The sequence below is a fragment of the Canis lupus genome, chromosome 27 (assembly GCF_003254725.2).
Source record: "Canis lupus dingo isolate Sandy chromosome 27, ASM325472v2, whole genome shotgun sequence".
NCBI classification, from domain to species: domain Eukaryota; kingdom Metazoa; phylum Chordata; class Mammalia; order Carnivora; family Canidae; genus Canis; species Canis lupus.
Window position 1 is genome coordinate 34,413,013 of NC_064269.1, and position 13,302 is coordinate 34,426,314.

The window sequence follows — 13,302 nt, forward strand, 5'->3', positions numbered from 1 at the left end:
CTTAATCTTAGATTCTGGAATTTATTTGACCTCTGATGGGAACTATGTCTAAGGGAAAAATATGTGTTTGTATGTATGAATAAAAAGCTCATCTCAGGAAAACTTTGAGTATTTTTGCCCAACTTTTGAGTATAAAGTGAATACCAAGTAAGACTTGAAAGCCCAGATGAGCAGATTTTGGAATGGACACCATACTACTCTGGGGCTGATTCTCATCCTTATTTCAATCTTGATGAAACTGGATGAAATGAAGCAACAAAAGAATGAAACTGGTTCAAATGAAACATTTGAAAAAAGGAGCAGAGGAAAAGCATCATTTGTTACAAACTCTACCTGTGAAGGGCTTCAGAGTATGCTACTCCAATTTGGCTCTAAGGGATGTTTTGAGCTGAAAGCAGTTAAGAAGCAGACACGGGACACCTGGGCAGCTCAGTGGTTAAGCATCTGCCTTCAGCCCAGGGCGTGATCCTGGAGACCCTCCTGCATCAGGCTCCCTGCATGGAGCCTACTTCTCCCTCTGCCTACGTCTCTGTGTTTCTCATGAATAAATAAATAAAATCTTAAAAAACAAACAAACAAACAAAAAAAAACAACCGTAGAGCTGGAACCAAAGGAGTCCACAGAGAAACCTTACTGAAGCAACATCTTCCATTAGTTTCTCATGTAGATTTACCTTCGCATAGTTTGCTGCCCCAAAAGCCCTTTTTCTTTGTCTTGTCATTTCTCTATAAATTTATTGTCCTCCACTCAGCTTTATTGAGGTGTAACCAAATAAAATTGTAATATACTTGAAATGTACAACATCATGATTTGATATATGAAACATCTTTGATACTATGATATTATCATAGTATAGATGATAGTATATATCATCTATGATATTATGAAAGGACTTTCATCATGGAGTTAATCAGCAAATCCATCACATCACATGCTTTTGGCGGGGGGTGAGAACACCTAAGCTCCCTCTTAAATTTTGATTTTTTCAATACAGTCTTATCAACTATAAAGTCACCATGTTATGCATTAGATCCTCAGACCTTATGTATCTTATAAGAAAGTTTGTAAGCTTTCACCAGCCTCTTCCTATTTCCCTCGCCTCCCAGCTACTGGCATCACTCTATGCTCTGTTTCTACCAGTTTGTTTTTGCTTTTAAGCTTCTACATATACATGACAACAAGCAAATTTGTCTGGCTTATTTCACTTAGCACAATGTTCTCCAGGTTCATCCATGTTGTCACAAATGGCAGGATTTCCTACATTTTTAAGGCTGAAAATATTCTATTTTATAGATATTTCTTGAGGAAACTTCATGTGGTTTTCCATAGTGTGTGTTTCAGTTCACATTCTCACCAACGGGGCACAAGAGTTTCCTTTGCTCCACATCCTCATGGGCATTTAACATTTCTTGCCTTTTTGATAATAGACAACCTGACAGGTATGAGCTGATACCTCATTGTGGTTTTGATTTGCATTTCCTTGACGCTTAGTGATCGCAAACACCTTTTCATGTACCTGGTGGCTGTCTGTAACTCTTCTTTGGCAAAATGTCTATTGAGGTTCTTAGCCCGTTTAAAAACCTGGTAGTTTGGGGGGTTTTTGTTTTGTTTTGTTTTGTTTTGTTTTTGTTTTTGTTTTTGCTATTGTAGGAGTTCCTTGAATAGTTTGGATAGTAATCTCTTATTGGACATATTATTTGCAAATGCTTATTCCCACAGCATATGTTGACTTTTCATTTTGTTGATGGTTTCCTTTGCTGTGCAGAAGCTTTCTTAGTTTGATGTAGTCTCATTTACTTATTTTTTGCTTTGTTCCTTTTGCTTTTTTCAAATCCAAGAAATCATCACCAAGACCAATGCCAAAGAGTTTAACTCATATGTTTTCTTCTGTTTTATAGTTTCAAGTCTTGCAATCAAGTCTTTAATCAATTTTGTTGATTTTTGTGTGTGGTACAAGGTAGGAATCCAGTTTCATTCCTTTGCAGGAAGATATCCTGTTTTCCTAACACCATTTATTTGAGAGACTTTCCTTTCCTTATTGCATATTCTTGGCTCCTTTGATGAAAATTAAGTGACCATATACACATGGGATTATTTTTGGGCTCTCTATTCTGTTTCATAGATCTATGTTATTTGTTTTTATGCCAATACCATACTGATCTGATTACTACAGCTTTGCAATATAGTTTTAAATCAGGAAGTGTGATGCCTCTGGTTTTGTTCTTGTTCAAGATTGCTTTGGCTATTTGGAATCTTTTGTGGATCCTTACAAATTTTAGGATTATTTGTCTATTTCTGTGAAAAATGTCATTGGGATTTTGGTAGGGATTGCACTGAATCTGTATATGACTAGCATGAATGTCTACCCATTTATTTATATCTTTTAATTTTTATTTTTTAAAATATTTTTATTGGAGTTCGATTTGCCAACATATAGTATAACACCCAGTGCTCATCCTGTCAAGTGGTCCCCTCAGTGCCCATCACCCAGTCATCCAGTCCCCTTGCCCACCTCCCCTTCCACTACCCCTTGTTCGTTTCCCAGAGTTAGGAGTCTCTCATGTTTTGTTGCCCTCTCTGATTTTTCCCACTCATTTTGGATAAAGAAGATGTGGTATATATATACAATGGAATATTACTCAACCATTAGAAATGATGAATACCCCCCATTTGCTTCGACGTGGATGGAACTGGAGGGTATTATGTTGAGTAAAGTAAGTCAATAGGAGAAGGAAAATCATTATATAGTTTCACTCGTACCGGGAATATAAAAAAATAGTGAAAGGGATTATAGGGTAAAGGAGAGAAAATGAGTGAAAATTGTGTCTTTTTAAATTTAAGTGTTTTATAGTTTTCAGGATATAGATCTTTTGTCTCTTTGGTTAAATTCATGCTTAAGTATTTTACTATTTTTGATGCTATTGTAAACAGGATTGTTTTCTTTATTTTCTTTTTCCACTAGTTCATTGTTAGTATATATAAATGCAACTGATTTTTTTAAAAGATTTTATTTATTTATTTATTTATTTATTTATTTATTTATTTATTCATTCATGAGAGACACACAGAGAGAAAGGCAGAGACATAGGCAGAGGGAGAAGCAGACTCCCTGCAGGGAGCCTGATGCAGGACTTGACCCCAAGACCCTAGGATCATGACCTGAGCCAAAGGCAGATGCTCAACCACTGAGCCACCCGGGTGTCCCTACAACTGATTTTTCTATATTGAGTTCTGTAGCTGAAATTTATTGAATTCATTTATTAGGTCTAACAGGTTTTTTTGGTGGAGACTTTCGGGTTATAATATGTCATCTACAAACAGAGACAATTTTACTTCTTTTCTTGTTTAGATATCTTTTATTTCTTTCTTTTGTGTAATTGCTCTGGCTAGGACTCCAATATTATGTTGAATAGAAGTGGCTAGAGTGGGCATCCTTGTCTTATTCCTGATCTTAGAGGAAAAGCTTTCAGTTTTCATCACTGAATGTGATGCTAACTGTGGATTTGTCATGTTTGGCCTTTCTTATGTTGAAGTATGTTCCTTATAGATCAGATTGTTGGCAGTTTTCATTATGAGATGAAAATTTTGTCAAATTTTGTCAAATGCTATTTTCTACATCAAGTGGTCTGATTTGACCACTGGTATGATTTTTATCTGCCATTTTGTTATGCAGTATATCACCACATTGATTTGTGAATGTCGAACCATACTTGCATCCCTGGAATGAATCCCACTTGATTATAGTGTATTGATTCCTTTAATATATTATTGAATTTGGCTTGCTACTATTTTTTGAGTGTTTCAGCATCTATGTTCATCAATAATATTGGCCTTTAATTTTCTTTTCTTGTAATGTTCTTGTCTGGTTTTGGTATCAGGGTAATGTTAGAATTATTAAATGAGTTTGGAAGTGTTTCCTTGTCTTTTATTTTTTTTGGAGGCTAAGAAGGATTGGTATTAATTCTTTAAGTATTTAGTATAATTTATCAATGAAGCCATCTTCATTATCTTTGCCGGGAGATTTTTGAGTACTGAGTCAATCTCTTTACTAGTGGCTCTTGAGTGTCTCTCAGACACTTTGTTCTTGGTGGCTCCCAGTAGTTAAGGGTGTGCTGAAAGCTGTTAGTGTGCCAAAGGAGAGAATCACAGTTTACACCTAGATGAAGGCTGATTGGAAGCCAAACCCTTAGGCAGCAGCTGGGAAAGTATGCAATTACTTTGGGGGACCTTCCAATGGAAACTGAGAGAGATAGGCTTTTTTGTCTGCTCTCTTTGCACTGGACCTCGGTGTATAGCTGTGAAGTTGGGTGCTCCTACACCCATTAAGAACTGCTTCATTGCTTGCTATAGTCCTTTGGGATTTATGAATACAAGACCTGTTGGCTTTCAGAACCAGGTCATCTGGGGGTCTGTCTTTTGGCTGACATCTACAAAAGTTGGGGTGCCAGACACATGTATAAGTTCCTTCCGAGGAGATACTGGTGATTTGGAGTGGGCTAGAGGGAGAAGGCAGAGGCAAACCATGTTGGCTATTGGAGCTGGGTGATTTGGCAGCTCATTCCTCAGGTGGCGACCTTAAAAGTTGGGGCACTAGGTGTGTTGACAAGATCCTTCCAAGGAGATACCAACAGTTTGGTTTTATTATTGGAGCCACTAGGAGGGAGAAGGGAGGGGAAGTGCCCACCAGCTCTTTCAGGCTCCAGGAAGGATTGCAGTTAGCACTTAGACTGGTGCTAATTAGAAGCAAGACCCTTGAGCAGCAACTTGTAAAGTGTGCACTTTCTTAGGTAAAACTCAAAGAATTTTTCTTGTTCCCTCTGCTCTGAGCCCTGGGGGACAGCCAAATCCAGTGCTTGCATGCCTGTTAATAGCTGTTTCTTTGTTTGCTATAGTTGTATAGATGTATTGCTTTTCTGTTAAGATGCCCTATAAGCCCCAAGTTCTAGCCACCCTTTTGAGTTACACATCACTGAGTTTCTCCCATGTGTATGTAAGCTGTATGTGTTAATAAACTTTTATTTGTTTTTCTGTTGTTAATCTGCTTCTGTCTAATTTGCAGGGTCCAGGTGAAGTACCTAAGAGGCCAGGGGAAAAGGTTTTCTATGTCCTCTACACCTGTAAGGAAATCCTTTAAGTCGTGGTTAGAATGTTTGAGTGAAGACCAAATAAAGGAAGTGAAGTGGTAGTGTTGCGGGATTGCTATGACCAGAGGAAGATGGATGATGCTTTGGTACAGAGATCACATTGGCACAGAAGCAGAGTATAACTGTGATAGCAGATTAAAAATACCTTGACTTTTTCTAAACCTTCTTGATAAACAAAGAGAACTTCATACTTGATGCTAATGCCATCTCTAAAGTCACAGGAAGCAATGGTGCTAAATTTTGCCTACACTCGAATCTTGCACTTCGCGGAGGGCAACTGGTTAGTCTCCTAGAAGCAAGGGGAAGCTTGAGAGAAGGAATTAATGTTGAACTTAGTGATAATGAAGATAGGATTCTGGCCTAGCTGAGCATTGCCTTGTAGGCTAAAGACAGGCATGGTTTCATGGCCATGGGCTCCAACAGGCATCATGGTGGCACCTGTAATTTACTGAGTCTTTATCAATGATTAACTCAGCTATGTGATAGGTACTCGTGTTATGCCCATCTTACAGATACGGAATTGAGGCACAGGGAAGCCAAGTAAAATTGCCCAACATAATACGACCTCAAGTGGAAAAGTTGGGGTTTGAGGGAGCCTAGGTGGCCAGGCTTCTGAGTTCAGGACCCTAACCACCGAAACTGACTGCCTTCTTAATACTTACTGTATAGATATATCCCTGATTGTTGATGCTTTTCAATCATCTTTTTTTATTTTCTTGACTCAATTTTACTGCTGTTGAGCTTGGTGTAGGGAACAACAAGATTTTGAAATGGACGGAAAGATGTTATTGGCTATCTTTTCAATGGAATGCTAGAAACTGTGGAGATTATTTGATTTTCTACATGTGACACCTTTGCTTGCTTTAGATTGGGTTATTTTACAGTTCTGTAGAGACAAAAGCTGACTTACAGGAGACTGATAGTAATGCAAAGTGTTCTTTCTATTAACATGTTTCCCCGATGGAATGGGGTTATTGATCTCCTATAGGTATTGACTAGTTTTTTCCAGTTTGCTTCTATTTATCAATTGGTTCCAGCATTCCTTAACTGACTATAAATGTGTGACAGTATGAATTGTCCTTTGAACTGGTTGTAATATTATACCAGTTCCACCATCCATTAATGAGGTAGATACAATATTTGACACATGTTCTTTTGGATTATGTGGGAGTTGACAAAGATTCTATTTGACCACATTCTAGCCAGCCTCATTCTGAGCCCTTCCCTGACTAGGCCTCACTCTTGGCCCACAAAGACTTGAATGGAGCACTAACATAATTTCCAAGAGCTCATGGCCACACCCTACCATGGCCTGAGCTAGGCCCCCTTAAGGTGCTTGCCTGAACAAACTCAAGGATCACACAAGAACTTACAGTTTGTTTGAGCCATCACCTGAACACAGAGCCTGTGTCTGCCAGCCTTTGTGTGAGGGTAGGAGCCTAACCAACACAGATGGTTTCACTTGGACCAACCCTCCTTTCCTTTCTGTAATTTTTCATTCTTCTGTTCACTGGGTCTCTACTCCTTTTTTGCTCACTGGTTCTCATTCTCCCTTTGTTTTTAAAATATTTTATTTATTTGTTTTTTTTTTTTTTTTTTTTTTTTTTTTTTTATTGGTGTTCAATTTACTAACATACAGAATAATACCCAGTGCCCGTCACCCATTCACTCCCACCCCCCGCCCTCCTCCCCTTCTACCACCCCTAGTTCGTTTCCCAGAGTTAGCAGTCTTTACGTTCTGTCTCCCTTTCTGATATTTCCCACACATTTCTTCTCCCTTCCCTTATTTTCCCTTTCACTATTATTTATATTCCCCAAATGAATGAGAACATATAATGTTTGTTTAACCGAAAGAGAGAGAGAGAGAATAAATGGGAATAGCAGAGGCAGAGGGAGAAGCAGGCTCCCCACTGAGCAGGGAGCCCCATGCAGGACTTGATCCCTGGACTCTGGGATCATGACCTGAGCAGAAGGCAGACACTTCAATGACTGAGTCACCCAGGCACCCCTCATTCTCCCTTTAAAATACCCATTCACTCCTGAGCAAATCCTAGTTTATTTCAGTTCACACTGGACTCTTCCCCCATTGCAATAGTACTTTTCTGTTTAAAATCTGTCCTTACTATTTTACCCAGGGGCCAGCTTTGTTTATTTTACTTTGAAAAAATTATCTCCTAACATGGGTTAAATCACTTAATTCTCTGGGTTAATTCACTTAATTCTCTGCACCTCATGGTACTTCAGGCTCTTTGATTATCTGATTGATTGAGAGGCATTTGGATGGAGATCTTGAGGTTCTGGTATTGGTTGTTTTTAACGGCTTAGTTACAGTTACTGACTCACTGACAAATAATGTAGTATCAGAAGGGCTCAGGCTATGTAGGTAAATAGATTGGAGCCAAATCCTGATTCTGCCTTTTACTAGGTAGGATGTAAAAGGGAGTGATCTGGAAAAGCAAGCAAAGGGGGCATTTTACTTTGAGGCCAAAAGGAAGTTCTTGCATGAGCTCCCACTTTAAAAGAACACATGTATGGACACCTGGGTGGTTCAGTGATTGAGTATCTGCTTTTGGCTCAGGTCATGATCCCAGGTCCTGGGATCAAGCCTTACATCAGGCTCCCTGTGGAAAGCCTGCTTTTCCTTCTCCCTATGTCTTTGCCTCTATCTCTGTGTCTCTCATGAATAAATCAATAAAATCTAAAAAATAAATAAATAAGAATACATGTAATAGATGCCCAAAGGAGTTGTTAAAATGTTATTCTGTCACTTGTTAAAATGATAAGGTCGACGATATTCAGGAATATGTATAGGGACCACCACAGTGAGGTTTGGCACTAGGGGAGGGAGAACTGACTTAGCTCTGAATCCAACAGGGAAACGTGGGACTTCCTAGCCAAGAAGCAGGGTGGAGAGGTCAGTGGATGGAAAACTGCCAGAAGAATCAGGGGTAAGGGGGAATCTAGCTAAGCCAACCTGATAGGATTCTTGCTGGAGGCAGGCCAGGGTGGCCAAACATTCCCCAGGAGATGGTTGGGGATGAAGGATCTGGTCAGATATCAAGGCTGATCTGATGTCAAGGGTGGAAGATTCTGGCTAAACCAACTTGGCAGGATTCTTACAAAAACTGGGCTCTTGGAGAACATGCCTCCAGGATGGGGCCTCTTTGGGCTCAGGGGAGCCTGGCTACAGTTCAGTCAAGAAGAGAGTCTTTGTCAATGGTTAGGACAAAATGCAAATACAAAATGTGGAATAGGCCTGGAGTATGTGTCAGCCTCTTTGCTGAGGTTCTTGAAAATATGACAAAAGAAAGGATTTTTTTTCAGATTCATTTACAATGACAGAAATCAGGAAGAAAACAGAACACTCTGGTTCAAATTTTTTTTTCTCTATCAAACAGCCTCAGTGGGAAATAATAAAGAAAAATTGAAGCTTTCAAGCAAGAGGAGATGGTGGGGGTGTGTTATCAGCTCTAAGTGAACACAGGCCTGGTGTGGGGAGCCCCGGGGGCCACTGTGGTGTGATGGCGCTTGATGATTGGACATGACTTGCACAGTTTTCAGGGAGTTGGCACCCCTCAAAAGGCTTACCTATGGTGATTCCCTGCATAATCCTATACCACGTTATTAAACGGATGATTTATGGGGCACCTGGGTACCTCAGTGGTTGAGTGTCTGCCTTTGGCTCAGGGTGTGATCCGGGGTCCTGGGACCAATCCCGCATCGGGCTCCCTGTGAGGAGCCTGCTTCTCCCTCTGCCTGTGTCTCTGCCTCTCTCTCTTGTCTCTCATGAATAAATAAATAAAATCTTAAAAAAAATAAACGAATTATTTGCAAACCGTTAGAATGGGAGGTTCTGAGTATTCACGGAGAGTAAGCGCAAAGAAATCCCATCTTGCACAGGTTAGGGGGTGTCTTTGATAAAGTGCATGCTCACTCCAGCAAGGTTTGTGATAAATATTCTCATGAGATGCATGTGAACAAGTTGGAGAATTGCAGTCTAGTTGATGCTGTAACTGCAAAACTTTCTGGGTTTATTTCTACCCATTTATTTATTTATTTTAATTTTTTTTTTAAAAATTTCTACCCATTTATACTCCAACCATGTGCTGATGGAATGAAGGTCCTGAGCTCTTTGGATTCTTTTCTCTCCTATCTCCTTTTTTCCCTAGGTGTGTGAGTTTGGGCTACCTGGCCCACCTCTCCGGCCTTTCAATATTCTGTAAGAAAATGCCTCCATCTCTGTATGACTATGTGAATAATTGGTTCATATAGGCATGATTTACCTCTCTGAGTTCTGTCCTTGATTCTGTTTGACATTTTTTGGTAATTACTTAGATGATGGCAAGTTTATAGATGATGCAAAGAGATGGGAAAGCATTTGGGTGAGCTGTGGCCCCAAGAATCAGATGATCCTGGATACGAACCTTGGGTCTGTCACTTCCTAATTGGACATTGAGCAAGTTTCTTCACTTTGCCAGCCTTGATTTGCTGTCCCCTTAAGTGGGAATAATGGTAACAACAACAGCAATCATAAAGGACTTCATGTAAAGACTAAACTACTGTAGAAGATACTATATGAAAAACATTCAGGGTTAATGAATGCTCCAAGGACCGTTAGCAGATTATTTTATATTATTACTGAGCTGGGAGAGATACCATTGGCTAACATATTGTATTTCAAAATTATTGTAGGGTGAAACTGTGAGTTAAAACATAGCATCTAATGGGGCTTAATGAAAAACCCAGCATTTTGGATTAACTGATCAACTGCATGTGAACAGACTGGGACTGACCTGGCTTAAGAACAGTTCCCGTCAAAAGGGTTTTAGGGATTTTAGATGACTGCCAACTCAGTGTGAATCACTGATATGTTATGGCTGCCAAGAAAATTGGGGCTGTCTTAGGCTGAGTTGATGGGAATGCAAAAGGAGCTAGGATGTCACGGTACTGTCCCCTGTTGAGGGAGAACATGCCTACAGAGCTGTATCCAGTTCTGCCCTTGTGTTTTTTTTTTATTGAAGAAGTAATGCAGGAAGCCAGACTACCTGAGTTCAAAGCCTAGCTCCACTGTAAGACTAGCTCAATGAACTTGGGCAAGATATTTAATCTCTCCATGCCTCTGTTTTCTTATCTATAAAATGGGGATAATCAAACTTGTATTTATGTCATAGGATTGTTCTGAGGATTCAGTGGGATGCAAGTGTTATTATATAATGCTCCCAAAGGTGTCTGGCTCATAGTAACTGCTATTCTAAGAAGGCCATCATTGGGCAGCCTGGGTGGCTCAGCGGTTTAGCACGGCCTTCAGCCCAGGGCATGATCCTGGAGACCCAGGACCGAGTCCCATGTCAGGCTCCCTGCATGGAGCCTGCTTCTCCCTCTGCCTCTCTCTCTCTCTCTCTCTCTCTCTGTGTGCCTCTCATGAGTAAATAAATTAAAAAATATTAAAAAAAATAAATTTCTATAAGAAGGTCATTATTCGGGATCCCTGGGTGGCGCAGCGGTTTGGCGCCTGCCTTTGGCCCAGGGCGTGATCCTGGAGACCCGGGATCGAATCCCACATCAGGCTCCCGGTGCATGGAGCCTGCTTCTCCCTCTGCCTGTGTCTCTGCCTCTCTCTCTCTCTGTGACTATCATAAAAAAAAAAAAATAAATATTAAAAAAAAAAAGAAGGTCATCATTCTAAGAAGGCCATTGTCAGTGTCCCCAAAATGACACGGTCAGAGTGGTGAAGAGTTCTGTATCAGTTGACAGGCAGAACAGTGAATGAATTATCCTCCTCTTATGCCCCTGTCCCAAACATACAGATCACTCCCTTGATACGGGTAGGGCATCACAGGTTTGGACTCTTGCCTTCATTGGAATCCTTCAACTCAAACCCTTTTGGATCTCTGTCACTAGGAGTTAGGGATCATTTACTTTAGGGCCCTCATTTTTAAAAAGATTTTATTTATTCATGGCAGACACACAGAAAGGCAGAGACACAGGCAGAGGGAGAAGCAGGCTCCTCAAAGGGAGCCTGATGTGGGACTCAATCCCAGGTCATGGCCTGAGTCAAAGGCAGACATTCAACCACTGAACCACCCAGGCGTCCCTAGGGTCCTCATTTTAAATATGCTCAAGGTCAAGTAGGAAGTTAAGAACCAGGGTCCTCAAGCCCGTATCATATCCTTTGTTCGTTTCACTCACCACCCACTTCCTTCCCTGCATCTGCTTGTCAAAGTCTTTCAAGTCCCAGCTCAAATCCCACCTCTTCTTAGAAGCCTTTCCATATCCCCCAAGGTGAACTGGTCTACACTTTCCCCATAGCAAGTTCTGAATGTTTTGTAGTACTTATCAGTCTTTGTATTAGAGTTTGTCATCCATTCTTCTGTCTTTGCCCCGTTTACCTGAAGAGCAAAGAGACAATTTATTCACTTAGCATGTGCACTGTGCTCTGTTTACATTAAAGCCATCACAAAATGCTCATTGACTTGGTTATTAAGGTTGTGTAATGTGGACCATTAATCCTAGAAGAGAATAGATTTAAGGAAAATGGAACTATGTCTCATGGGGAGGAAGGATTAGATTTAGCTACTCAGCTCCAGAGAACAGAACGAGGACTAAAGGCTAGAAGTCACCAGGGTGCAGATTTGATCTGGCTGATTGGAGAGAATTCTTCACATGACAGTCCTTTAATAGGGACCTGGGTGTCTCACAAGAAGTGAGACTCCATCAGTGAAATTATTCAAGCAGAGGCTTCATGACCACCATCAGGGATGCAGTAGGCAGGAATATAGGATACATCCTTGAGATTCCTTACTAGCTTGCTGTGTTTCGGCATCACTATAGATCTTGGTGCCGTGTCAGGGTCCACGTGGAGTCACAGACACAGCACATATAAGGGATGCCTGGTGCACTAACAGGTTAGAGACCAAGCCCTGGAAACCTGTGTCCGGGTATGAATGGGTCTCACTCAGGTTCCTTCTTGGCTCTCCCTAGCCCAGAGCACGAAAGAGACTGTACCTCCACAAAAAGCCAGATCTTTTGCCCACTTGCTGTGTTTCTTGCAACATCCTTTCCCTTGCTTTTTCCTATTTTGCTCATTGCTGTCCTGTGGACCTAGCAGGTCAATTCATGCCAAACTTTACTACAGTGAAAAGTCCTGAGTGCTTCCCAATTGTATACTGAAACCTTTCAGCTTAGCTTCAGGTATAGATTATTCAAACCTTATCAAGCACTTCCACATGAGAGCCCCAAATCCATCCCTTCTAGTCTCTTAGCCATGAAGTTATAGTTTTTCTATTTTTCCAGGCCATTCCATTTCTTTTTCAAATTATGGGTCAAGGGATGCCTGGGTGGCTCAGTGGTTGAGCATCTGCCTTCGACTCGGCATGATCCTGGGGTCCTTGGATCAAGTGCTTCATCAGACTCCCTGTGGGAAGCTTCTCCCTCTGCCTGTGTCTTTGTCCCTCTTTCTGTGTCTCTCGTGAATAAATAAATAAAATCTTTAAAAAACAGAACAAAAAATGAATTATGGGTCAAGCCATTCCTTTTCTGCCTGGGTTCCAAATAGACTTCTACAAGCTCCTGGCTACAACCTTTCTGTTTTCATAGGCTTCTCAACATCAAGTAGGCACCCCCCTAGAATCACTTTCAGGACTCTGTTTTCCCCATTTCTGAGGCTGCTTTCCAAGACTTCTCCCTAACTGCTGCATAGTCAGGTATTGATAGTGATCTCCCATTGACTCCCTCACTCCCTGGAAGTCTACCTTTGGGGGAAGTGTTGCTTTCCACCCTTGGCCCTGAGTATCTCTGGCAGGTGGCCTCATTCATAAGGTTCTTGCTCAGAGAATGCAGGTCAGTAGAATATCTACCATTCATCAGCCTGATACATTTGCAATCTCCAAAGTATCTGCCTTCATAGTATTCATATCTAGGCAGTATCCAACTTCAGAGTGGGGTCTATTTCAAAAGTTCTTTTGTAAAGGATTTGTTTAGAACTCACATTTTCCTCCTGTAATAATGTACTTCATGGTGGTTAGTTTTGCCAGGCCAGTCCAGGAGAGCCCATTTTACTTGCAGGATCAAGCTGAAACACCAGAGCCATAGAATCGTTAGGAGTAATAATAGTCTGAAGAATACAATCATGGTTTAGAACTGTGTTTCTATGGGGAAA

The 13,302-nt window shown here is 40.9% G+C and overlaps 1 protein-coding gene across 7 annotated transcripts in view; it reads right to left on the bottom strand.

The window, feature by feature from the left end:
• BCL2L14 (BCL2 like 14) overlaps window positions 1–13,257 on the bottom strand; it is a 36,885-nt gene extending 23,628 nt beyond the window's left edge. For 3 of the 7 annotated variants that reach the window (XM_025455104.3, XM_025455105.3, XM_025455107.3), the window contains exons 1-2: window positions 13,132–13,227; window positions 11,478–11,533 (exon numbers count right to left, since the gene is read on the bottom strand). Coding sequence is in view for 2 of the 7 variants with exons in the window: in XM_025455102.3 (XP_025310887.1) it covers window positions 11,478–11,506 (29 nt within the window). In the remaining 5 variants the exon portion in view is untranslated. Of the gene's footprint in view, window positions 1–9,568; window positions 9,640–11,477; window positions 11,534–13,131 lie in introns of all 7 variants that reach the window. The other 4 variants (XM_025455109.3, XM_025455102.3, XM_025455106.3 and 1 more) reach the window with 4 other exon arrangements.
• Between the last annotated feature and the right edge of the window lie 45 nt (window positions 13,258–13,302).